Source organism: Lipophrys pholis (genome assembly GCF_963383615.2).
Source record: "Lipophrys pholis genome assembly, chromosome: 23".
Classification (NCBI taxonomy): Eukaryota; Metazoa; Chordata; class Actinopteri; order Blenniiformes; family Blenniidae; genus Lipophrys; species Lipophrys pholis.
This window is the reverse complement of record NC_137645.1, coordinates 11,104,815-11,121,483: the sequence shown is the minus strand read 5'-3', so window position 1 is coordinate 11,121,483 and position 16,669 is coordinate 11,104,815. Positions and strand designations below refer to the sequence as shown.

Here is a 16,669-nt window from a genome sequence, read left to right as displayed (position 1 = left end):
ACTCACCTGGCATCCCCAGGTGTAAACCAGCAACCCCCCTGCCCCCCCTTTATTCACCTGCCCTTTTAGATGGCTGGAGATGAACAATTGAGAAATCCGGATATCCTCGCTTTCTAACAGCAGGAATTAGTCACTCCTTGGGAGCACGTTCCATCTGTGGTGTCCGGTGCCTTGCAGGAGCTATTTTGGGATCAAGAGTGGCGATTCATCTTTTTGTTGTACTGCCAGTTTCACTCACATCTATAGTCTGTAAATGTGTGTATTTTTGGACTCTGCGCTTCAATGGCTGCATATGAGAGTCCATCTCTATGAAAGGCTGTGGATCCACAATGATGTTTTCAACGCGCGCAAATCACATTTTTCCAGTTTTATGCTGCGTTTACACAAAAACGACGACAAGTCACGTCACGGATGTCACGAATCTCAATTCGTGACTGAGAATCCCGAATTTGACATGACAGTATATAATTCCTGATCAGAGGACACCACGGACAGTCGCCACCCGTTATTATGTGTTACACGAAATGGCGGCGAATCATCATGAATCATTACGCACCTTTGCGCATCGTCACTTTCTGCCACCGAACCGAGGCAACTCTTGACATGCGTGGAAGATCGCTCGGCAGCCATAAGAAACTCCACCAATATCAAGAATGTCAAGAATCATCTTCTTCTTCTTCTTCTTCTTCTTCTTCTTCTTCTTCTTCTTCTTCTTCTTCTTCTTCTTCTTCTTCTTCTTCTTCTTCTTCTTCTTCTTCTTCTTCTTCTTCTTCTTCTTCTTCTTCTTCTTCTTCTTCTTCTTCTTCTTCTTCTTCTTCTTCTTCTTCTTCTTCTTCTTCTTCTTCTTCTTCTTCTTCTTCTTCTTCTTCTTCTTCTTCTTCTTCTTTTCTTCTTCTTCTTCTTCTCCTCCTCCTCCTCCTCCTCCTTCTTCTTCTTCTTCTTCTCGTTTTTTTTGGCAGTTCTATCTATCCACATGGTTTCCCACTGCTCTCGTTGTCCCTGATGACTGTTTTTGTCTCTCTCTTATCAGAAGGTTTTCCGTCCCAGATGACTGTTTCCCTTCTTCTTCTTCTTTTTCCTTCTTCAATTGGGTTTAATGGCTGTTGGGCTCCGTGAAGTTGCACTACCGCCATCTGCTGGTTCCAACTCGTACATACCAATCCCACTGCTCAAAAGGAAAGAAAGACAGAAAGGCAATTTTAAAGGTCACAAACCCGTTCAGAACGCTATTCGGAACTTTCCACGAAGGATAGTAAACTGATATCCGTAACACATTATGTCTGTGTGTAAACCCTGCATTACAGATAGCAAAGCTTCAGGTACCAGAACCCCCCTGAAGATTTCTTGGACCCCTGGTTGGAAACCACTGACCTACACCGTTTAATAAAAACATGATCATGTTAGATTCATGGGCTGACGGAGATCAAAAGGACACAGATCAATGGACGGGTTTCATTAGCACCGCCCTGACAAGTACCACCACTCAAAGGTTGCACTTGATTATGCAATCGGGGGTGGGGAGGCGCAGCCGCCTGTCTAACGTCAAAGGCCAACACCTGTTGTTTATTGATAATATTGTAATTCACTCAAGAGAGATTAACACAAATACAATATTGGCAAAATACATGTCACGAAAGACTGACCGAACAGCGAGAAACTACGGTTCTGTATACGTTAGAAATGACAGTAGTCAGAAGTTGGGCTGCTCTGTAGAAGTGGGCCAAGACAGGAAGTTCAGCGAGAACGAAATTGCATATCTGTCCATGACTCTGTGAAAACATTGAAAAGTCATCATCAAAGGTTTCCAAGAAGCAAACCCAAAGCAATAAGATCAACGGATCCCTCCCGATTGCAGCAGCCTTGGATTTCACTCGTGTTTTTCTATAAATAGCGACCGACTGTGCAAACTACATCTTCACTGCTTAGTTGGAGGATGCTTTGCTGCGTTAAGAGCGTGGGGACAGCTCCACCATCAAGTTTATCGGGGTATCCTACAGGATAATGTCGGTGTGGCAGCCGGCCAGCCGGAGATCTGATGCAGCAGGACAATGACCTCAAACGCGAGGGTGAATCTGCCCCCGAAGCGGCTTTGGGAGAAGGACGATCCAGTCGAGGAACCGAACCCAAAACGTACGGCCGCCAAAAGAGATGCTCCTGCAGACCTTGGACGTGACGACCGGTTGTCTTTCCGTCAACTCAAATCAGTCAGGTCTCTTTTGACCTCTGGCATCAACAAGCAAGAGGCTCCAATCCGGCCAAACCACCAAGCAAATGGTAAAAAATGTATTCGATTTTTCAGCCAATTAAATTTTTTTAAGTCATGCACTATAGGAGAGGATATCTGGACAAAAGTATTTCCATTAAAATTGGCTTTTTATTGAGATTGTTGTCATTTTTGGGGGGAAAAATATAGACATTTTCATCTTGCATACTCTGCGCCACGAACTTGAATTTAAATATGCAGGTGCTCCATTGATACCGCGGCAAGTTCAAGTCCCCATCTTGGAAGTGTCCTTGAGCAAGACCCTGAACCCTAAATCTCTCCCAATGGACGGACTGGGCGCCTTCATTGGCGTGTGACTGGGCGAATATGATTAACGGTGTACAGCGCTTTGGGATATATGAACTCCATTTAACATATAAAGGTTATTATGGCAGTATTTTACCGGTCAGGCCCACTAAAGATCAAACTGGGCTGTATGCAGCCCCTGAACTAAACTATGTCTTAAGAAATGCAAGTAGTAATACGACATTACAACCCTCCTCCTTTGTAAGACACGACTTCCATCAAGAGCCTCGACTCGAACGGCATTTGTCTATTTCCGTTGGCCTCTTCGATACCGACGTGGCTAATTGGGAGATAATGAGTACACAGACTCCCGGAGCATTCCTCCATTGTCTCGCCTCTACCTCCAGTGACAGGATTGCAGAACTGGAGCGCCGCGGTGTTAGTGACGCCGAGGCGGGAAAAGGCAGATGCGTACGGCGATACGACGAGGTAAACAAACGGGGGGAGGTCTGTCTTTGTAGCTCCTGGCTGTCTCTGATCTCGGCGCCATCGCGGAGGCAACCTGGGAAAAAAATAAATAAATAAAAGACATCCGAGCGCGCAGGGGAGCAAGGTTTTTTTTTTTTGTGTCATAATAAAAGAATTTAAACTGAAATTCTTCCCCAACAGAGCCAAGATCAGAGATTACAACAGAGAGGCTCCTTATTGTAGAAGTCTTGAAATTGAAGAAAGAATGTGAAGAAATTGAGTTTCAACTGGATCTTTCAATAACACCCCCCCACCCACCCCGAGAGGGAAGTAAAGCCCCCGCTTGTCAGCCAGCAGCTTCTCGTCGTATCACATAACATTTAACCTGTATCTAATATCTACTTTACAAAGCACCATGGCAACGGCTGTTTCTCTGGTGGCATCAGAAGAGCCCATCAGCCTCATGCTGGAGAAAGACGCTACGAGGTCGCCACCTGGTGGTGGAACATGATCACTGCAAGACAAGGGACTTCATATGGATCCATTTTTATTTAATAAAGCTTTTTTTGAAATGGACTGATTACAAATGTGGCCACTCTAATTATTCAGATTGTTATTGTTCAACAGGATAGTTTACTTTAAATGCATGTGACTCAAAATATATTTTAATTAATACTGATATTCAGTATTCCACAATTGAAATATATTAAATCAAAATGTTCAGAAATTATAAAATTGGTAGTTCTTTTTCTACAAAAGCCAAAAAAATTTTTATATCAAATAAAATATTTTTTAAATTTGCCTTATTTTTTAAATCCCAGAAATTCAATTATTTATTTATTTTTATTAAGAATTTCTTTTATTTGTTCTGGGTTTTTTTTGTTTTTGTGGGATTCACTAAATTGTAAGTCTTTTTATTTATTTATATCACAAATTTCAGGAATCTCTATAATCTTTTTGCCCCTACAGATTTAACAATTTTGGAAAGTTTAATATATTAATATTTGTAGAATGTTCCCGTATGAATTGCCAATATTTATTCTATTATATGTATTTTTAAACCAATTCCAAAATCCTAATAATTTACAAAATTGACACTTGGAGAACTGCCAATTTGAAAAACAAAAACATAGTTCTATGCTGCTTCAACTTTTTAGAATCAATTTATTTTTATACATTTCAGATTAGAATATCTGAAACATTGAGAGCCTTAAAGTAGTATCTGAATTCTGATTTGCATACATCTATAGCTCTATAATGTGTTTACTTGAAATGCGAATATTTTAAACAATAGTTGTAGAATCGTCCCAAATTCTATAATGTGCTTTAATCATTCCCATTTACAATTTCTACAATACTAACTTAAGATTTCAAACAAAGTATGTCAATTTGTAAATTTTTTACTGGTTTAAACGTAAAAACTGTAATTTGAAGCATCACAGAGCAGCTTTCAGGACTTTATTCAAGTTTCAAGTTTTCAGGACAAACAGTGCAAACAAGAGAAACAGGTCACATTTTCAAGTATTCCAAAGAGAAACGTCAACATATATACAGATAAATCAATTTTTACACATCAGAGGAAAACGTTCTAAAACACATTTTATATTACGGGTGCTCCTATCAAAGTTCTGTAACAAAGTCGCTCAAAAAAAGAGGTATCATTACATTTCATACTGCAGCGGGTCGATCCAAACCAACGATGACGACCCTGGAAAATCCCTGGAGCCCCTCGCCCATCAGAGGGGCTCGATTTGGCTTGTCAGCTCATAGTTCTCCTAGTTTCTCCTAGTCGTCTACTTGTCGATGGTTGAGTCGTCTGCTCGCTGGATGACCCTCTGCAGCTCCTCGATGCACGGGACGATGGACTGGCTGTGTAGCCGGGCCATCGACAACCTGGAGACAGAAAAGATCCACCGCCGTCAACTTTCAATCCGCTCCCACGCAAAAACCTCAAACTTAAAGTACAATGACATTTGAAAGAGCCTCAACACCATGACTATCAGACAATCGGAAAGTAACTACAACTAAATATTTCTAATAACTGCAAAGTGTCTTTATATCCTGGCGAAATGTGCTAATAAAAGGTAAAACAGCTACAACAGCTGAAACTACTCCATAAAGTACAACAATATAGTATAAGAGAAGTAGTTCATCTAAAGCAACAAAGAGCCTAAGAAGCAGAAAAACCCAGAATGTAGCCGCGTGCAGCCAAAGACGGGAGCCGCACGCCAGTAGCCACACGTGGCAAAAATGGGAGCCGCACGCCAGGGGCTGCACGCGGCCAAAGACGGGAGCCGCACGCCGGTGGCCAAAGACGGGAGCCGCACGCCAGTAGCCGCACACAGCTAAAGAGAAGCCAGCCTCCCCCAGGTGCCACTGCAGAGAGGCGGCCTCATTGAATCGCAAAATGCAACAAGAACTTGACAGTTTTGGTCTGAGTGGCGTCGACGTTAAATGTAATTTAATTTTACAGTCGCCCTCGTTACAACATGAGATTTCCCGCTCACCTCCTAAGCAGCTCGCGCCCCCTGCTGGCGTCTGGCCGGTAGTGCCGCAGGGCGGCTAGCGAGTGTGCGGCCAGGACGGCGTAGCACTGCTCCCGCAGCGCGTTGTGGTCCGCCGTGTCCCACTGCGGCAGCTCGCTGGTGTACCGCCAGGCCAGGAGCGAGTGCTCCAGCGCGTTGTCCCAGTCCTGGTTCCGGAGCAGGACATGGCCGCGCTCTTCGCACGACACCCGGAAGGCCAGCAGGTGGGGGTACGCCTTCCTGTAGCAGTGCGCGTCACGGTTGGAGCCGAAGCGTGAGTACGGGATGGAGCGGTACACGTTGGCCTTCTTCTGCTGCAGGTCGTCCTGCAGCGTCTTCAGGTCCGCCGGTGCCGCCCGGGACTCTTTACTCTGCAGGGATGAGAACGCAGAGGGTTGGAACGGACAAACCGAACGAATTTAATCAGTAAATCATCGTTACAGCAAAAAACTAGAAACAAGATGTTTAAAAACCTAAATTTTCAGATTAAACACTTTATGAAGTCAGTTTCCAAATCACATAAGATGTAAGGTGAATGGCATCCTCTAACAGGAAACCAACTTCATGGTCAAAGTTTAATATCAATTTTTGGGGGAAAACATTTTTTACATTATAGTCTGTACATAACCTTTAATAATACCAAATTACATTTCTAAACTGGAACTCTCCACTGTAGGAAAATGACTCAACTATTGGTAAACTTTACTTATCAACTTCATTCTGCAGGATTTGTGTCGACTTGCAGTTTTACATGTTCAGATTTCTTACATTGTACCTTTTCTTTAATTTAAAAAAAACCAAAATCTTAATTTAGAGATTGATCAGATCACAAGATCCCAGCACGTTTGTGTTACAAACAAACAAAGCCTTTACACTATTTCAAGACTGAAAAAAGGTTTTCCAGAGAAAAAGGCTACAAAATCCTAAAAAACATGATAGAAATCACTATAAAGTGGAAGAAAACCACAATATCGCAAAGAAAGAAGCCAATTATTTCAGATTTGTGATATAATGAGACTTTCTAAAGACTTTTTTAATAAGTTACATGGTGGAAGATAAAAAATCGAATAATGGTTAGTAGGGATGTCCCCATCACACTTTTTTGCCCCCGATACCGATACTTTCCCGATTCGATACTTACATTACTATTGCAAAGATAGTCAATAGTCTATTTTTGGAGCAACTAAGATGTCTGAAGCTAAAAGCACTATTGGCAGAAGCTTTGTTTAGCTAGAACTTATTGTAAAACTCACTTATTGAATCAAAATACTTCTCAGAATGACTTAAGAACTTATTTAAACTTTATTCAGTCATAACAAAAAAACCAATTACACTCTGCAGTCTTGTATCTCTTATTTATGTTAACCTAAACAACTTCACCTGGATTTTGTGGCAAATAATTATTTTTTTTTAAAATGAAACCCAGTGAATCAGTTTGACTAACATATAAACTATCAAAAAGTTCAATATAAGCAGTATTCAGTAAAACCAATCATAACCCAATTCCCAATTGCCTTTAGGGGCGCTGTGAAAAACCAAACACAACAAAAACGCAGAAGAAGACAGACCACATAGAAATGTAGAAGTAGACTTCTGCACATAAACACATAAACCACTATATATAACTCTAGTTTTATAGGTCTATGGCCCCGCTCCGCCTGCTTCTAGCTTCTGCAGCTCGACCGGAGCTTGTAGTCCCTGATTGTTGTGGTTATTAGGTGACGTTGCGGACCGCGGTGGGAGGAGGGGGGCGATTACGGGATCTTTTGTCCACGGATGATCGTCTTTGTTGAGCGTACTCCGCCGCATGTTTACTTTTTAGATGTCTTATCAAATTAGTTGTGTTAAACGAAGCTCTGGTGCTCCACCTCTCGGGACTGTGGTGAAGCAAATAGTACAACTGGCCGCTGGACTGGTTTGGTTGTCAACCTTAAAATACCTCCAGACTGCTGACATTTTATCCACTCAATGGCTTTAGGCTGCTAACAGCAGTTTACGGCAGGTCGCAAACGGGGCTGGCTTTATGGCAGCTGATGTGAAAAAGGGGTTTTTTTTTGGTTTTTTTAAGATCGGCTGGGTGATGGGCTGGATTTGCCGATGCCGATCTGATCCGGACATCCCTAATAGTTAGTAATCCGATCGAGGTGCAATCTAAGATTGAAACCAACTTTAGTACATTTCAGTGAATTACTGGAAACTCACCGACACAACAACCTGAATATTCAGCATAAAGGCAACCTTTCTAACCTAAAGAGCCGTTTTCACAACGCATTCATCAAGTGTCACAGATAGAATTGTGATCTATTTAGTACTTTATTTTTTTAAGTGTAGTAGCCATTTCTAGAGATTCCTCCTCTTTTAATGGATTTTTCCGTTTTAGCCATTTAAGGATTTATCGCCGTCGTGCGTTTCCTCTGGTCAGAGCAGATTTAGCTGTACTTGCTGAATCCCCCCCCCCACTTTTTTAAAATCCTTTTTCCTCTACTTTCTCAGTTTATCTCTAATTATCGCTCACTTTTCTCAGTTCATTTCTCCTTTAATCTCTCATTTTTCTCATTTCATCTCATATTTCTCCTTTCATGTCACATTTTTCTACTTTTAGTTTTTTTCTAGCAATTTCAAGAATTTTAGTTTAACCGTTTTTACTGTATTTTTGCATTTGTATTATTCAAGAAACTATTTTATCCTTCTTTGGGGGACAGTTTGAGCTACTGTGACACTTTATCTTTTTTGTTGTTGTTGCCTAACTTAGTCCATTGTTGGAAAAGAAAACTTGTTCACAATTATAATAAAATTACAAGCAAAATGTTAATTTACAGAGTTTCAGGGAAGCGACGTGTTGCAGAGCTCTGGGCTGTAATCTGGTCAGATTATATTATTATTATTAATATTATGAAGTGATTGTACCTGCTCCACCAGGATGAGAGATCTGATGAGCTGCACGAGCTGCTGCGTGTTCAGAGGAGTCTTCTCGTCCAGTTTGTCCTCACACATCCCCCCTATGGACAGATCCACTGTGGACAGAGACACACCGTGACAGTGAGCGGCTGGTGTGATCAGAGCAACACAAAGACGTGGTTTTAAACTCACGGGATTGAGCTCGTTTGGAGTTCCTCGCCCTCAGGAGAGGAGACGGAGCCAGACGAGGACTCAGTGCTTCTAAATAGGACCTCCTTATGCGACCTGCAGGAAACTCAAGCGTTAGACCAGTCTGACCCTGCAGCTGGGAGGCTACATAACATTAGCACGATAGCATGCCCTCAGAACTCAATGAAACTACCAGAAAAGTCCCACTTGGAGTTTTTCTTTACCTGCCATCTTGGGCTGCGGAGCGGGGATTTCCACCAGGACTCGTCTCTGCTGGCACACGGCTGCCATCATTCAGTCTGAACTTTAAGAAGTAGCCGCTGTTAGCCTTTAGCAGAAGTTTAAATCCCACCGGAGGGAAACACCAGTCACGTCTTTCTTTAAAAAAATAAATAAATACAAGAAGAACAGTCCTCGGGTTTTTAACTGTGCAGCTCCTCCACAGACGGTGGAGTCGCAGGAGACTTTCCAGGAGTTAAACCGAGCAGGTTGTGAAGAGCCGCAGTTAAAAAGGCGCAGAAGGAGTGCAGAGGGAAACTTTTGTTTGCGGAGGGAGACGCGCCACGAGTTGCCGCGCGGGCGGAGTCTGCTGCACGCGCCGTGCTCTGATTGGAGGAACGTCATCGCACGCGTCGAGCGGGCGGCCAATATGCAAATGAGACGATCGAGGCAATCTGCACGCAGCTGCGTGGATAAGCGGGGCGCGTTGGCGCGCGCGCGCAAACACACACACGCACACACAATGACAGACAGACTGACACATACACACGCACACACTCACAGAAGCAAGCCCATCCACGCACACAGACGCACACACACATTGACAGACAGACACGAACACAAATACACACAAACACAAACACACTCACACAGACACACACACACAATGCCAGACAAACACAAACACACACAAAACGACAGACAGACTCACACAAACATACTCACGCAGCCACACATGCGCACACACAATGACAGACAGACACTCTAACAGACACACACGGGCATGCACAGCCACGCACACAGACACATGCACACAAAGCCAGACAGACACACACAAACACACATGGATAAACATATATTAAAACTCACACACATGCACACACAATTCCAGACAGACACACACACAATGGCAGACAGACAGGCACTAACAGAGACACACAAACGCACTCACACAGACATACACAGGCAATGTCCGACAGACACAAACACACACAAAACGACAGATACGCACAAAACCCACTCACGCAGCCACACATGCACACTCACACAGACACACGCACAAAAACACAGGCACACACACACAATGAAAGACACGCACCAACACACATCCAGTCACACACACACATCCACATGCCTTTATAAAGTGTAGAGAAAAAAATGACACAACTATAAAACCATAAAAATCTAAATTGTGCTGAGTTTGCATGTTCCTCAATCGCCACATTAAACCATTCACTTCCAACGCTTTAGTACCTTGTTTCGAAATCTGTCTTTAAAAGTCACTTGTGTCTGATAATCCAATCATCTTCTCACCTTGATATTCAGTTCAGGGCTACAGGGGGTCACTGCAGGTCGTCAGTTCATCCACACCTCTGTTATCAAACATCCTGAAACCACAGCTTCTGCACTGAGGAAGGAGCTGGACACAACTCAACATCCAAAGTCTTATCAAAAACCTGAACTCTGAGAAGAATAACCAGCATTATGTGGTACAGACAAGTCGGAATAAGAAAAAGAAATACAGTATCATGAGGGAATATAATCTGAATAAGAAAAAAAGTCAGAATATTTATTTAAAAAAAGTGAATTCTTATTGTGAGAAAATCTGAATAATGAGAAAAAAGTCAGAATAAAATGTAAAGAAAAGTGTGAATAATACTAAGAGGTCAGAATAATAAGGGAAAATAGCATGAAGAAAAAGCCTGAATGATTAAAAAAAAAAAGGCAGAATACTAAGTTAAAAAAAACTGAATTAAAAGGAAAAAAATTGTATGAAACAAGCCAGAATATTGAGGGAAAAGTCAGTATAAGTAAAAAAAAAAATAAATTCTTTATTGAGATTAAAATCCAAATAAAAAATACTTTTTGCCGTCTTCTCAAATATATGACCACTAACACCGTACATACTGCACTTTTGATAAACTGCTCTTTCACTAGCCCTCTGATGGATATTAAAATCAGCATATATGCGCGGAAAACAAGACTATTTAATAAAAACAAAGAAAAATTGTTCTAACATGTATTGATTTAGGTGGCTATATCTTCTATTATATATGTTTCAAAAAAAGTCTTTCATCCTTCACAGGTTTAGATCATTATAATTTCCCGAACACTCCTGTATTCAATCCAGACAACAGAGAATCAAACAAAGTATCTGTAAAATGTCCTTTAATAGGTTGGTGGATGAAAAAAAAAAAAAAAAAGATAAAGAAAACAAGTTCATCTTGACTGCATCTTGACACGTGATGTGAAATGACTGAAGCACAAAAGTTAAAAAGAATCCAGACATAATCAACACAGTGGTTAATGTGACATTTCCTTCAAGTTTTAAATTGATTATCTCACACTCGTGTAGATTTATTCGTAGGTAGTTTAAAAAAAATCTAGTTTGTGTGTTATGAAGTGAACGCAGTGCAATTTTAGTGTCCTTGTATGTTTCTAACAAATAGTAACAATTTCTAAAAAAAAAAAAAAGGAAAGACTACATTATATTGCAAGAAATCAGTTCACTTTATGAGAAATCCCATCATATAGATACACTGCAACACTTTCCCAGTACTTATACCTCTACAGCTTTAGTATCGTGATAATTATTATTATTGCAGGTATAAATATCAGTCGTAAAAGCTGCACTTCATGAACTGATTGAACTAAAAGTGAATCTTCCCTCGGCCCTGCGCACTGATAAAAGCAAATTAAGCTGAATACTTAATAGCTTCCTTCTTTTTCTTTTAAAACTGCTACGTGTAATAATAGATTTATATTGTATCTATGTACATTATATACATATTAAAATAAGTTACATAATGCACAGGTAAAAGGGTATATTATCTACTAGGTACATATATATTACAAAGGTCTGTGACAGTATGGCTTTGTAAATATACATTATACAAGCAAGAACAGTCTTTTAGCATGTTATTTAATTTGAATGCTAAGTCTAACTTGTCGTTACGAAGGACATTGAGATATTGTATGAAAAAAAAAAAATCTAGGACTATTCCAGTAGACCTGAAAAGCTTAAAGACAGCTATCCACTGACTGCGTAGGCCACACTATGAAGCATGAGGAGTATCCTCTACTTGCTAAGCAGCGTTTTAAGGGAGCGGGTGAGTGCGTTAGCGATAGCCGACATGGTGCTGGAGTGGCGGACCAGGGCTTTCATGCTGTGCTCCCCTGGCGCTCCCACCGTGGCGGCCTCAGCCGCCCTGAGCAAGCAGATGTAGTTCATGACCACCTCGTCCACCTTGGCCACGACCTCTCTCTGCTGGTGCGAGGCCGAGGCGCCGAGCCCCCTCACCAGACACATACAAGCCTCGCAAAGGCAGCATAGCACCTGAAAGCTACACGTCACAGCGAGCAGCATTTCTTCGGGGGTGCCGTGGGCCTGCGCCATCCTCCGGCAGGCCCGGCCTAGTTCTTTCGACTCGACGGAGAGGAGCTGCTTGTACTGGGACACATCCTGGATCGGCATCTGGACACCGCGGTCGCAGCGGCCCACGCTGGACCTTACCAGTGCAATGAGCTCGCTGGCATCGCGGCGGACGTCGGTAAAGCCGGAAGGGAAGCCGTACATGTGGTCCTTGAGCGCGTTGATTCGTGCCAAGCGGTCACTGAAGCTCATGTTGTTGAGCACCTCCCCGTACAGCTGCTCTCCGGCAGCGTCCAGTGTGGAGTCGCAGGGCAACAGGCCCAACGCGCCATCGAGGTCGGCGTCATTCCCGCAACGGCTCCGTCGGGGCCTCTCCCACTCAATCTCATCCTCTTCCCCCTCACTTTTCCTCTTGAAGAAGCAGTAGCTGAAGGGCCCATTGCATCTCCAGGGACTGGTGTCCAGTTTTTGAGAGCCCTTCATGTGTTTTGCGTCTTTCTGTAAAGGAAACGCAACGGACGCCCTTCTACTGTCCACCCTGCTACCAGTAGACCAGCATGTTGTGTGGGTAGCTACAGAGCCTTGAGAGTAGCTCTTGGAGAGGCGCTTCCTGGTTGGTCTCCGTTGGACTTTAGTGTCACCTTGCTGGGGTAGAGATGGTGACAGGGGCTGTTGGCTACGGCTCCGGGTGGGCTTATCGAACAGAACTTCCACACTGCCAGAACTGGCAGTCACGTTGCTGGAGCTGCGTTTGAGCTCCCGGCCCCGCTGCAGGCTATTGCCAAAGGGATCCGTAAATGGCAGGGTCGGGCTGGAGGCGTGGGTATGGTTGTGATTTTGCCGGGACTGAATGGGATGTAAAAAGTCTTGTGTGCATCCTGAGTTGCTAGAGCTACTGTTGGCTTGGGTGGGGAGGGACAACGAAGGAGGGGGCGGTGGGGGAGGGGGTGGAGGAGGTGGCGATTGCAGGTTGGGTGTAGGAGAGGTAACGCAAGCTCTAGTATTAGTCGACGCCTGCCTGATGAAAGCGGAAGGGTGGTCTCCCCTTCCTAGTGAGATGGTGTTGAGGTCCGCTCGCTGACCACTCACACTCGGAGCAGCAGAGAAGCAAAGAGGGTCGTTCGGACGAGAATGAGACGACTGACGCACCGCATTTTTTGACCGTGGCTCTGTTTTGAACCAGTCATCCGTGGTTCCGCTGGGTTGGCTTCTCGATCGAGGTGGAGGGCGGTTAGTGGTGCCTCCGCCCTCACGGTTTACACTTGTCATGAGTCCAACATTACGACCCTCTCTTTTGTACAGAGCCAGGAAGTGCTCTGGGTCCATACCGCTCCTCTCCAGCTCGCTCTCCAAGCCAGAGAAGGAGCTCCGCCTCTCTGCCGTGGCTTGTCTGAAATCCAAATGATCATTCAGTTGTTGAGCATGCGTATCAGGGCTTCTCTTCAACTTGGCGGGAAGAGTGGCAGAGTGGTATGAACAAGGATTTTTATTCGCCATTTGCAAGGCGGCTGCATTAGGGTTGACTAAATTTGGGCTGAGGAATGGGGATGATATTGAAGAAGGCATACAAGGACGGCGAGCAATTGTATTTCCCCTGTTCTTAACCATTTCAACAAGCTGAGGGTTGCTCGTGATAAATCGCCTGGTGTCTTTCTTCACTGCCCCTCCCATACCTGCACTGTGCAGCTTCCCTCCCTGATGCATCTGACTGACCGTTAGATAGTTGATCAGTTGCCTGTAGGCTTCACTGCCTTCTTTTTGGCTCAGCCCCTTGAGACAGGCCTGTTGTTTGGCATGCAGGTCATTGTGCGGCCTCTTACTTGCACTCCCTGTAGGTTCTTTATGTTTAGAGGGTGTGGCTGATGAAGGTCGACCTTGTTCTGACCCGGAACCGGGGTGGTGAATGTTGGGCAGCATTTTCCGTAGGAGTGTAGGGTCTGCGTGAGGGTGGAGGTCTTTTCCCTGAGTGCTCTGGCCAGGGATGCCAAAAGGGACACCGGGTTTGGCATCTTCATAGTTTAGCACCCTGAGTAACGACGAGGAGGAGCTTGAAAGCGGGTGCTTTTGCAAATGGTGATGCTTGGACTTGACTGCTCCTTGACCGAGTGGCGAGTCTGTCGGAGTTGCACAGGCACTACTGTTTGTGCTGCCGCCAGCATCCAGTGAGGAGCACAGGGAGCCCTGCAGCGAACTGTGGACTTCTCCTTGCAAACTTGAAATCCTTTTGGCAAGATGGTACTCACATAATCGTGCAACACTCTGTTGCCTTGAAATTGGCTGATGGTCACTTTGGATATCCGATCCCTGGTCAGAGCTTCCCGATCTGGACTTTCTGGCCGGGGACAACAATGACGCTACCACGAGATGTTCATCTTGCTCGACCGCTGCGGAGCCATTATTGATGCTGCAGTTCTCTACCACATCTAAAAGGCGATCAGACATTGAGGAAGAAGGGTGGAGGTTTCTGAGATGGTCGCGGGGGAGGCTGTTCACTGTGAGGCCCTCGCCAGCGGAATTCGTGGACATAAAGCTATTCTGTCTTCTCTGAGTTTCATCTCGCTCACAAAAGGAAGTGCGCTGGTCCAAATTGAGATGGCTGCGGCTGCCAGCGATCTCACCTCGGTATCCCTCCCGCGTACTAAAGGTGTTGTACTTTCCTCTGGAGTCTGCAGATTTCCTGTGGTGCTTTCCGCCTGGTGTGGTGGAACTTGGACGCTGCAGAGTGGCCGAGAAGTTGGCCTGCGGTCTCACCTCCAAGCTCTCTGGACGTGACGACGCCGTATCCAGCTGGGGGCTCCGTCTCGGAGGTACCGCCGGAGGCTGAAGGTGCCGCGTTGGACTGCGAGGCTTCTTCTGCGTTGTTCCTCCTGTACAAGGTGACACAGGAAACTCGGTTTTCTCCTCAAGCAAAGGTTGGTATCCTTCCCTTGTGGCAACAAGTAGTCGCATGTGACTCTCGCTGAGCCTGTGAGTAGCAGCTAGTTCAGAGATTTCAGTCATCTCTGAGGAGTTGGTCTCATTGCCAGAATCAGAGGACGACTCTGGACTAAAGCCATGAGATGTGTAAACACCTACAAGGTAAAAGATATAGGTAAATGTTAACTGATGATTTATGTGTACATACAGGAATATTTTCATAAATTAATCCAAAAGCCGGTTATACTAGTGGTTTTAGTGTTATTTCTGTGAAAGGAAGTCAAAATTAAAGCTAAATGATGGAAAATAAAATGATCTGTGAACAATATTTATTAAGCCTATTTGTTAAATTTCGAAAGACCTGAATGAAACCAGAACAGACACTGAAAACAGTTATTTGGCAACAGTCAGGTTGAGTTAAAATCAATGCAAAGAATAAAAGACAAACAACAGGGATTTACTTTTAGGCTTGCATTGGTATTGGACAGACCTGGATTGTTCCTGCCGGGTGGTGGTGGCGGTGGTGGGGGAGGTCTCTGTTCGGACACAGAGAGAGCCTCCAGTGCTTGTAGAGTATTCATGACTGCATTCTCCAGCCGCCTCTCCCCTCTCGCGCTCCCCTCCCCGTCGCCGTGTGTCAGGACGGCATCGATTAACGACACGGGGATCTCGTCATTGTCCGGTGTGCTTTGGTGCCTCCCCTCTGGCACCGCGTCCTCATCCGAACTGTCCCGGAAGCCCGGCGGTGGAGCTGCGATCGCAAGGTTGAGCGTCTGGAGCAGCGTGTCGTCCTCGTCCTCGTCGACGCCGTCATCCCCCTCCGGCGGAGGCAGCGACGTGAGGTCGATGATGTCATCGGTCGACCCGGAAATCTTGAGAAAGGTGGCTTTGCCGGCGGTTGTGGGTAGCCCCATTCCCTGATTTCCACCTGGCTGGTCGTCGCCCACAGGCGTGCCCCCCGTGGAGTCCTCCTCGCAGGAGGCGTCGTCGTCATCCTCTGCGTCGTCTGTCGTGTCGCGGTAAAACAAATCCCTCAGCAGCGGCTCCTCGCCACCCTCCTCGGTTATGATGTTGCTGTAGACGTGTGTGAGACCGCTGAACTGAAATGGCACTTTGTCCTGTTGCTGAAAGTCAGAGTTGTTGTGCAGGTAGATGGGTCTGTGCTCGGGTACTTCGGGGCTCTCAAACAGTCTTTCATAGCCCAAATGTTTCGGTTTGTTTAAGGTCGGGTTCCCCCCGAAAATAAATGACACTTTGGCGCTACGAGGCGAGTCCTGAGGTGTATGTCGGGTGGCAGGGGGAAGAGGAGGCGGCAACGGACTCCTCCGCATCCCGAGGTCTCGGTCGGGGTTTTGGGGTTCGTGGAAGTACGGAGAAATACTGTTCTCCCTTTGCGGGTTGTCCGAATACTCAGACTCCCTGTTGTAGATCTCTCCCTGGCTGGGCGACAGCTCCTCCATGTCGCCCAAAGATGTGCTGTACGGCCACTCCAGGACGCGATCCTGACCTGTAGGCAGCGGCAAAGAAACATCTTATTACTCTGTGGGTTTTATATTTTATTTAGGTGGAATT

At 45.0% G+C, this 16,669-nt stretch overlaps 2 protein-coding genes across 2 annotated transcripts in view; both read right to left on the bottom strand.

Annotated features, from left to right (window-relative positions):
- Window positions 1-4,421: 4,421 nt before the first annotated feature.
- On the bottom strand, window positions 4,422-9,164 carry LOC308127693 (uncharacterized protein). Its single transcript, XM_080492911.1, has 5 exons — window positions 8,814-9,164; window positions 8,593-8,685; window positions 8,410-8,516; window positions 5,485-5,873; window positions 4,422-4,870 (listed from the first exon to the last, which is right to left on the bottom strand). Exons 1-5 carry the CDS (start codon window positions 8,881-8,883, stop codon window positions 4,771-4,773), a joined length of 759 nt encoding a protein of 252 aa, XP_080349037.1. The 5' UTR covers window positions 8,884-9,164; the 3' UTR covers window positions 4,422-4,770.
- Window positions 9,165-10,967: 1,803 nt separating this feature from the next.
- The window catches only part of LOC308127884 (FERM and PDZ domain-containing protein 4-like), a gene marked incomplete at its 5' end in the record, with an annotated part of 51,434 nt that continues 45,732 nt past the window's right edge, over window positions 10,968-16,669 (bottom strand). The window contains 2 exons of the mRNA XM_080493279.1: window positions 10,968-15,252; window positions 15,588-16,604. Coding sequence (XP_080349405.1) covers window positions 11,888-15,252; window positions 15,588-16,604 — 4,382 coding nt within the window. The 3' untranslated portion in view covers window positions 10,968-11,887. The remainder of the gene's footprint in view (window positions 15,253-15,587; window positions 16,605-16,669) is intronic.

What these genes read in the sequence shown, in the direction of transcription:
- LOC308127693 (XM_080492911.1), bottom strand. Translation starts at nt 8,883, where the DNA reads ATGATGGCAGCCGTGTGCCAGCAGAGACGAGTCCTGGTGGAAATCCCC. An exon ending in CTCCAAACGAGCTCAATCCC is followed by an intron (nt 8,517 to 8,592) that starts GTGAGTTTAAAA and finishes CTCTGTCCACAG; the next exon opens with TGGATCTGTCCATAGGGGGG. An exon ending in GGGCGCGAGCTGCTTAGGAG is followed by an intron (nt 4,871 to 5,484) that starts GTGAGCGGGAAA and finishes TTCTGTCTCCAG; the next exon opens with GTTGTCGATGGCCCGGCTAC.